The sequence below is a fragment of the Haliotis rufescens genome, unplaced genomic scaffold (genome assembly GCF_023055435.1).
Source record: "Haliotis rufescens isolate VD_foot unplaced genomic scaffold, xgHalRufe1.0.p SCAF_5, whole genome shotgun sequence".
Taxonomy (NCBI): Eukaryota; Metazoa; Mollusca; class Gastropoda; order Lepetellida; family Haliotidae; genus Haliotis; species Haliotis rufescens.
In genome coordinates, this window is record NW_025964223.1 from 39,058,147 (window position 1) to 39,068,333 (window position 10,187).

The window sequence follows — 10,187 nt, forward strand, 5'->3', positions numbered from 1 at the left end:
CACAATGTCTGCTGTTTGAACACAAAGTATGTTTCACTGTCACACAGTGTCTGCTGCTGGAACACAAGGTATGTCTCACCGTCACCCTGTGTCTCCTGTTTGACCACAAGGTATGTCTCACTGTCACCCAGTGTCTGCTGTTTGAACACAAGGTATGTCTCACTGTCACCCAGTGTCTGCTGTTTGAACCCAAAGTACGTCTCACTGTCACCCAGTGTCTGCTGTTTGAACCCAAAGTATGTCTCACCGTCACCCTGTGTCTGCTGTTTGAACCCAAAGTATGTCTCACTGTCACCCAGTGTCTGCTGTTTGAACCCAAAGTATGTCTCACTGTCACCCAGTGTCTGCTGTTTGAACACAAAGTATGTCTCACTGTCACACAGTGTCTGCTGTTTGAACACAAGGTATGTCTCACTGTCACCCAGTGTCTGCTCTTTGAACACAAGGTATGTCTCAGTTTCACCCAGTGTCTGCTGTTTGAACCCAAAGTATGTCTCACTGTCACACAGTGTCTGCTGTTTGAACACAAGGTATGTCTCACTGTCACACAGTGTCTGCTGTTTGAACACAAGGTATGTCTCACTGTCACCCAGTGTCTGCTCTTTGAACACAAGGTATGTCTCACTGTCAAACAGTGTCTGCTGTTTGAACCCAAAGTATGTCTCACTGTCACCCAGTGTCTGCTCTTTGAACACAAGGTATGTCTCACCGTCACCCTGTGTCTGCTGTTTGAACACAAGGTATGTCTCACTGTCACCCAGTGTCTGCTGTTTGAACACAAAGTATGTCTCACTGTCACCCGACCGCCTCCGTGGTCTTGTGGTAGAGCGTCCGCCCGGAGAGCGGAAGGTCCAGGGTTCGATCCCGGGCCGCGTCATACAAAAAGACGTTAAAAGATTGTACTTGTTGTTACCCTGTCTGGCGCTCGGCATTAAGGGGCTAAAACAAGGACTGGTCGGCTCGGAGTCAGTATACTGTGTCTGAGTGGGGTATTCATGTTAAACTGCGGCATGGTATCTCAGTGAACGTGCACTATAAATCGGCATCAGTCCGGACTAGTACAAGCAGCCACACACACACATACACGTGCATGCACGTCGCTATATAAGTGCAATAATCTTGGACGCGACGTTAAACCCAATTTCACCTCACCTCACCTCACCTCACTGTCACCCAGTGTCTGCTGTTTGAACACAAGGTATGTCTCACTGTCACACAGTGTCTGCTGTTTGAACCCAAAGTACGTCTCACTGTCACCAAGTGTCTGCTGTTTGAACCCAAAGTATGTCTCACTGTCACACAGTGTCTGCTGTTTGAACACAAGGTATGTCTCACTGTCACCCAGTGTCTGCTGTTTGAACCCAAAGTATGTCTCACTGTCACCCAGTGTCTGCTGTTTGAACCCAAAGTATGTCTCACTGTCACCCAGTGTCTGCTGTTTAAACCCAAAGTATGTTTCACTGTCACCCAGTGTCTGCTGTTTTGAACCAAAAGTATGTCTCATTGTCACCCAGTGTCTGCTGTTTGAACCCAAGGTATATCTCACTGTCACCCAGTGTCTGCTGTTTGAACCCAAGGTATGTCTCACTGTCATCCAGTGTCTGTTGTTTGAACACAAGGTATGTCTCACTGTCACCCATTGTCTGCTGTTTGAACCCAAAGTATGTCTCACTGTCACCCAGTGTCTGCTGTTTGAACCCAAAGTATGTCTCACTGTCACCCAGTGTCTGCTGTTTAAACCCAAAGTATGTTTCACTGTCACCCAGTGTCTGCTGTTTTGAACCAAAAGTATGTCTCATTGTCACCCAGTGTCTGCTGTTTGAACCCAAGGTATATATCACTGTCACCCAGTGTCTGCTGTTTGAACCCAAGGTATGTCTCACTGTCATCCAGTGTCTGTTGTTTGAACACAAAGTATGTCTCACTGTCACCCAGTGTCTGCTGTTTGAACACAAGGTATGTCTCACTGTCACCCAGTGTCTGCTGTTTGAACACAACGTATGTCTCACCGTCACCCTGTGTCTGCTGTGTGAACACAAAGTATGTCTCACTGTCACCCAGTGTCTGCTGTTTGAACCCAAAGTATGTCTCACTGTCACCCAGTGTCTGCTGTTTGAACACAAAGTATGTCTCACTGTCACCAAGTGTCTGCTGTTTGAACCCAAGGTATGTCTCAGTGTCACCCAGTGTCTGTTGTTTGAACACAAAGTATGTCTCACTGTCACCCAGTGTCTGTTGTTTGAACACAAGGTATGTCTCACTGTCACCCAGTGTCTGTTGTTTGAACACAAAGTATGTCTCACTGTCACCCAGTGTCTGCTGTTTGAACCCAAAGTATGTCTCACTGTCACCCAGTGTCTGCTGTTTGAACACAAAGTATGTCTCACTGTCACCTAGTGTCTGCTGTTTGAACCCAAAGTATGTCTCACCGTCACCCTGTGTCTGCTGTTTGAACACAAGGTATGTCTCACTGTCACCCTGTGTCTGCTGTTTGAACACAAAGTATGTCTCACTGTCACCCAGTGTCTGCTGTTTGAACACAAAGTATGTCTCACTGTCACCCAGTGTCTGCTGTTTGAACACAAGGTATGTCTCACTGTCACCAAGTGTCTGCTGTTTGAACCCAAAGTATGTTTCACTGTCACACAATGTCTGCTGTTTGAACCCAAAGTATGTTTCACTGTCACACAGTGTCTGCTGCTGGAACACAAGGTATGTCTCACCGTCACCCTGTGTCTGCTGTTTGACCACAAGGTATGTCTCACTGTCACCCAGTGTCTGCTGTTTGAACACAAGGTATGTCTCACTGTCACCCAATGTCTGCTGTTTGAACCCAAAGTACGTCTCACTGTCACACAGTGTCTGCTGTTTGAACCCAAAGTATGTCTCACCATCACCCTGTGTCTGCTGTTTGAACCCAAAGTATGTCTCACTGTCACCCAGTGTCTGCTGTTTGAACCCAAAGTATGTCTCACTGTCACCCAGTGTCTGCTGTTTGAACACAAAGTATGTCTCACTGTCACACAGTGTCTGCTGTTTGAACACAAGGTATGTCTCACTGTCACCCAGTGTCTGCTCTTTGAACACAAAGTATGTCTCACTGTCACACAGTGTCTGCTGTTTGAACCCAAAGTATGTCTCACTGTCACACAGTGTCTGCTGTTTGAACACAAGGTATGTCTCACTGTCACACAGTGTCTGCTGTTTGAACACAAGGTATGTCTCACTGTCACCCAGTGTCTGCTCTTTGAACACAAGGTATGTCTCACTGTCAAACAGTGTCTGCTGTTTGAACCCAAAGTATGTCTCACTGTCACCCAGTGTCTGCTCTTTGAACACAAGGTATGTCTCACCGTCACCCTGTGTCTGCTGTTTGAACACAAGGTATGTCTCACTGTCACCCAGTGTCTGCTGTTTGAACACAAAGTATGTCTCACTGTCACCCGACCGCCTCCGTGGTCTTGTGGTAGAGCGTCCACCCGGAGAGCGGAAGGTCCAGGGTTCGATCCCGGGCCGCGTCATACAAAAAGACGTTAAAAGATTGTACTTGTTGTTACCCTGTCTGGCGCTCGGCATTAAGGGGCTAAAACAAGGACTGGTCGGCTCGGAGTCAGTATACTGTGTCTGAGTGGGGTATTCATGTTAAACTGCGGCATGGTATCTCAGTGAACGTGCACTATAAATCGGCATCAGTCCGGACTAGTACAAGCAGCCACACACACACATACACGTGCATGCACGTCGCTATATAAGTGCAATAATCTTGGACGCGACGTTAAACCCAATTTCACCTCACCTCACCTCACCTCACCTCACTGTCACCCAGTGTCTGTTGTTTGAACACAAGGTATGTCTCACTGTCACACAGTGTCTGCTGTTTGAACCCAAAGTACGTCTCACTGTCACCAAGTGTCTGCTGTTTGAACCCAAAGTATGTCTCACTGTCACACAGTGTCTGCTGTTTGAACACAAGGTATGTCTCACTGTCACCCAGTGTCTGCTGTTTGAACCCAAAGTATGTCTCACTGTCACCCAGTGTCTGCTGTTTGAACCCAAAGTATGTCTCACTGTCACCCAGTGTCTGCTGTTTAAACCCAAAGTATGTTTCACTGTCACCCAGTGTCTGCTGTTTTGAACCAAAAGTATGTCTCATTGTCACCCAGTGTCTGCTGTTTGAACCCAAGGTATATATCACTGTCACCCAGTGTCTGCTGTTTGAACCCAAGGTATGTCTCACTGTCATCCAGTGTCTGTTGTTTGAACACAAAGTATGTCTCACTGTCACCCAGTGTCTGCTGTTTGAACACAAGGTATGTCTCACTGTCACCCAGTGTCTGCTGTTTGAACACAACGTATGTCTCACTGTCACCCTGTGTCTGCTGTGTGAACACAAAGTATGTCTCACTGTCAAACAGTGTCTGCTGTTTGAACCCAAAGTATGTCTCACTGTCACCCAGTGTCTGCTGTTTGAACCCAAGGTATGTCTCACTGTCACCCAGTGTCTATTGTTTGAACACAAAGTATGTCTCACTGTCACCCAGTGTCTGCTGTTTGAACCCAAAGTATGTCTCACTGTCACATGGTGTCTGCTGTTTGAACCCAAGGTATGTCTCATTGTCACCCAGTGTCTGCTGGTTGAATACAAGGTATGTCTCACTGTCACCCAGTGTCTGCTGGTTGAATACAACGTATGTCTCACTGTCACCCAGTGTCTGCTGTTTCGAACCAAAGGTCTGTGTTTGTGCGTTTCGCCAAAGTGGAAAATGCTAGTTTAACTTAGGGCTTTGCTCGCAAGGTTAAACCCCTTTTCATCTGGTGAAATCTTCATGTGTGTAGGGTTTTTTTCCGCTTCTCTAATTCCCACTCACCCACCCTGTTCCAAACTCACACGCTTGCCGTGAATTGCTACAAGATTGCTGATGCGTTTATAAGAAAACAACACTCACTCCAAACTAAAACACACACACAATCAAGGAGAAGAAGACTGGATTATCCAGTGTATGTTATCTAATTCTATTCTCTACGTCTCAAATCGTAAGGAATTATTTGTATCCGACATCAAACCTTCCAACTGCTTCCTAAATGAACAGGGCTATATGTAAGGCCATTGGATCAGAATCGGAATCAAGACGAAACTTTATAAACGAGTAGGTCCAGCGTAATTTATCGCGAAAGACAATCGGACGTATGTAACAAGGTTATAACAATCTAGAACTTGCAGAGGGCAGCTCAGTCGTTGAAGTGTTAGCTCGTCACGCCCGGGTTCAATTGCACACATAACTACAATGTGTGAGACCCTTTTGTTTGTAAATGCCCGTGTATTTCTGCTTCAGGTGAGAGCCTTCAGGAGATCTCTGCGCGGGGGCCTGAAGGACAATGGTATGCCCAGCACCAACGACTGGTCCGTACCATCGAGGACATCGTCCACCGCCACACAAACAGATTCAGACGCAACCCTCCCATAATCCTGGAACTGATATTGTGGACAGGGAGGTTGGAAGGGACGGTTACTTTACTCAATCACAGGTTCACGACATACCAGGACAGATTGAGAACGAGTATGTCTCACTGTCACCAAGTGGCTATCCAGCCAACCCATTCGTGATCAACTCCGGGACTTCTTGCAGGTTACGGAAAGGGGCGAGTGGTGACGAATGCCAGCCACCCATCCAGCCAATCATCGACCATGCTTATAAATCGATATCCTGAGGACAAAGTATTATACCTGTGATATCTGGAACAGTTATTATACCTTTAATATCTGGAACAGTTATTATACCTGTAATATCTGGAACAGTTATTATACCTGTGATATCGGGAACAGTTATAATACCTGTGATATCTGGAACAGTTATTATACCAGTGATATCTGGAACAGTTATTATACCTGTGATATCTGGAACAGTTATTATACCTGTGATATCTGGAACAGTTATTATACCTGTGATATCTGGAACAGTTATTATACCTGTGATATCGGGAACAGTTATAATATCTGTGATATCTGGAACAGTTCTTTTACCTGTGATATCTGGAACAGTTATTATACCTGTGATATCGGGAACAGTTATTATACCTGTGATATCGGGAACAGTTATAATACCTGTGATATCTGGAACAGTTATTATACCTGTGATATCGGGAACAGTCATTATACCTGTGATATCGGGAACAGTTATAATACCTGTGATATCTGGAACAGTTATTATACCTGTGATATCTGGAACAGTTATTATACCTGTGATATCTGGAACAGTTATTATACCTGTGATATCTGGAACAGTTATTATACCTGTGTTATCTGGAAAAATCGTTTTTCCTGCAATATATGAATCAATTCCATTCCTGTTATTAACTGGAACAAATATTATTCTAGCAATATCTGGAACAATTTCAATTCCTGCAATATCTGGAACAATTATTGTTCCTGCAATATCTAGAACAATTTCTTTTTCTGCAATATCTGGAACAATTCCTTTTTCTGCAATATCTGGAACAATTTCATTTCCTGCAATATCTGGAACAATTTCTTTTTCTGCAATATCTGGAACAATTTGCTGCGGGCCTCGATTTGGCTTGCGCAACACTCTGATGACGGGGACAAATGACCTGTTACACTAAGCACTGTCCATTTTATTTAAACTGGATATTAATCGTTTTTAATAAATACTAATTTCTGTATCTTTGTTTATCTATTTACGAAAATTGTTTGTTTGGTTGGTTGGTTCGTTGTTTAACGCAGCACTCAGCAATATTCCAGCTATATGACGGCGGTCTGTAAATAATCGACAGCATGCATGGGCTCACTTACGGCTAGCATGGGTTGCTACCCCGGAATCTTAATGGGACCGAAAATGCTTTGAATGTTGATTACCTTCCTACCTACCTTCCGGGCGATCTTTCTGGTAAAGTATTTATACAGTGAAACCTCGTTGAATCGGACCCTGTATATCCGGAAAACCGTCCGGACAATCATTTTGGGGAGCTACTTTTATATATATAGGCGCACCACTCCATACCCATTATTCGTTGAGCCGTTAAACGATTTCGTAGGAAGGGGTTCGTCCGGGTTAACCCGGTTACATTGTACATTGACAGATGTATACATAGTAGGGTGAGTGTGTGTGTGTGTGTGGGGGGGGGGGGGGGGGGGGGGGGGGAGGGGGGGGGGGAGGGGGGGGGGAGGGGGGGGTGTAAATTATGGAACAACGGCAGTCGGTATGGATGGATGGGGAACAATAGAGGACATGATATTAAAATAAATACAAACAACTCCAATTTAAGATACTGCATCAATTATTCCGTGTAATGTACACATACAACATACATGTAAAGGATGTCATTTGTTTGAATTTTGTGGAAGTGTATCATAAGTCATTTTCTATTTTATTGTCAAAATGTTTTGCTATTTTGGTTGGATTTCTTTAGGTGGTCTAGAGTTAATATCCAGAACAAACCATATGATGATTATGGGAATATTGTTTTGTATGGTGTCAGTGAAAAAACAATGATTCAATTATTTGTTGTTGTTGACTATGTTTATCATATACAGGGATAAAGTACAGTAAACTACGGTTATAACAAACTCAAAGAGACCACTTATTTTAATTCGTTATAACCGTAGTTCGTTATATGCATATTTACAACATACATACATCAAATGGACGAGGCCAAGAAATAGTTCGTTATATCCGTGAGTTCGTTGTAGGCGTGTTCGTCATAAATGTAGTTTACAGTAACTGGAAATGACTGCCATTTTAATACATTCCGAAAAGATTTGTTATAACGCTACAAATTAAATGAAAAATATCAAATAACCCATTGCATACAAAATACAAGCTGTTCTTGATGTCAATTAATAAATATTATTATTTCACTTACTTTTAACATGGAAATATCCCCTGACAAGCCTGTTCACGTGGTATTGTACACGTTAGAAAAAAACGTGGAATCATTATATATGTAATAAAGAAGAAGCAAAAACCCCGAAACAAATGGTATTAAAAGATGATAAACATTTTTTTAATTATTTTTTTTAAAACTTAATGTATATTTCACATGTACGTATATATTCCCATCCTTCAATCTATATAAGAGACCGGAACGAAAACATCATTGTCGAGTGTTGGTGAGATAGGAGGGTAGTACAGTGAACAGACCGGTGCTTTGTTCTGGTGATCACACTGTCTGCTGACGCGACGTCTCGTTCCCATGGCGGAATTCACGGAAAGTAACAACGCTGATGAATCACGCCGATTTACATAACTGTAGCCGGGTTGGTGTTTTGACGGAACGCGATGGGCATTCTCGATGCCTATGTTATGTGTAGTCTACGATAATCTTATATACACTTTCGGGTCGGTACCGTGTGACTGCAACCTCAAGTTGAGTTATTGAAACTGATCCTTAAAAGAGTTTCCATGATGGGTGGGTGAGTTGGGTTTAACGCCGCTTTTAACAGTATTCCAGTTATATCACGGCGTGTCAGCCTCTCTCTCTCTCTCTCTCTCTCTCTCTCGCTCTCTCTCTCTAAAAATAGATCTATACATGTATCTGTTTGTGCAAGCTAGGGTCACAAGCAGAATATTAATTTCCATCACCATGGCGGGTTGAATGCTGCCAAGGATGTTGACATGGAAATACTGAGATCTTGAAAACAAGCACTTTCCATGTTAGTGATTGGCTCGTGACTTATCGTCATTAATTGGGCTCTTTCCTTCTTTCTTCTGGGTTCGAATCACAAATTTCTTCCGCTATTGGACTCTCATACATCAGCTCCATACTCATAGTCAGAGGTTTCGCCACAGTGGTAAACGTCTGCGATCAGCGTCACTGTGGGCTTCCCTCATACATGAAACTGACACAACCATCTCGATAGGGCTGGAATACTGTTAAAAGGGGGGCGGTGGGGTAGCCTACTGTTAAAGCGTTCGCTCGTCACGCCGAAGACTGGGGTTCGATTCCTCACTCGGGTACAATGTGTGAAGCCCATTTCTGGTGTTCCCCGCCATGGTATAGCTGGAATATTGCTAAAAGCGGCGTAAAACCAAACTCACTGTTAAAAAGGGAGTTAAGCGTACAACCAACTCATTAACTTTAAATGGAGCCGATAAATAGTGCACATGTATGGTTAATATGAAATTTCAATACATTTCGACTCTGTTCAGCAATAGGGCTAGGCCTTTGCAAATTTGCAGCCCAAGAAGTTACTTTCAACTCATAACAGTGCATTTTTCGTTAACTATTGAAGGACCTTCATTGATACCAAACATCTGGAGAAACTTGGGTGACACGTGATCTGACTACGTCACAGAGGTATTCTCCCTCTTCACACGGGACCATTGTTATTTGTTGTTTATAAACACCGCAGACAATGACGTATGGGCAGATAATTCTAAAAATGCCTTTCAGAATTAAGCAGCGATTGAAGTGAGCGTTCTGTGGCTACCTTTAAAATGTTAAATTTTTGGTGGAGTAAAATTTGTTAGAACTGCGAACCAGTCCGAGCTTAGTACCCGAGAATGCCAATTGTTCCGGTCTTATCATATTTACAGTTACCAAGTTACCGAGAGAGAAGAAGCAGCCATGGCCAACCCGGCTCCAACATCACCTTCATCCCACGAAACAAAGAAATCAACATGGCGCTCCCACTTTATGCTCTGGTGCCCTTCTTTAGGTTTATGATGATAGGGACCACTGGCTGTGTTCTGTGGGGACCAGCGTTATCTAGTCCAGCAGATTACAGTGTTCCAAGAATCACACGGGCTACAAGCATGGATTCTAAGACCAGGGCAGGATCTCATTGATCTGCATCAAAGATCCAGGTTCTGGCCTGGGGTGAGAGGACTGGTCAATTTCAGTTATACATCTTCCCGAGACTATACAAAGTTTCCGCCCTTGCCGAACTAGGTTGGAATTCCGGAATTACATTTTGGCTGGACTAACGAATCTATGCATAGCCAATCAAAATCGCGTGACGAACTGGACTTCCGGTTCGTAAGCGACATAGATTTCACCTTGCAGTATACAGTCGACTGCAAAGCATGTGTACCGCGTAACTGGGCGTCGACAGATATTTTGCAAATCTGTTCATGTTTTTTCACACTTTACGAGGTAAGACCCGTTTTAGTACAATAGAGATCACGATTATAGATCAGATCGTCTTGACTGAGCGCCGCCATTTTTTT

The 10,187-nt window shown here is 43.8% G+C and overlaps 1 protein-coding gene across 6 annotated transcripts in view; it reads left to right on the forward strand.

The window, feature by feature from the left end:
- Positions 1-6,679, forward strand: part of LOC124126387 (gamma-aminobutyric acid type B receptor subunit 2-like) — a 67,602-nt gene extending 60,923 nt beyond the window's left edge. For all 6 annotated transcript variants that reach the window (XM_048383796.1, XM_048383793.1, XM_048383797.1 and 3 more), the window contains one exon: positions 5,334-6,679. In XM_048383796.1, coding sequence (XP_048239753.1) covers positions 5,334-5,465 — 132 coding nt within the window. In that variant the 3' untranslated portion in view covers positions 5,466-6,679. The remainder of the gene's footprint in view (positions 1-5,333) is intronic.
- The last annotated feature ends 3,508 nt before the right edge of the window (positions 6,680-10,187 follow it).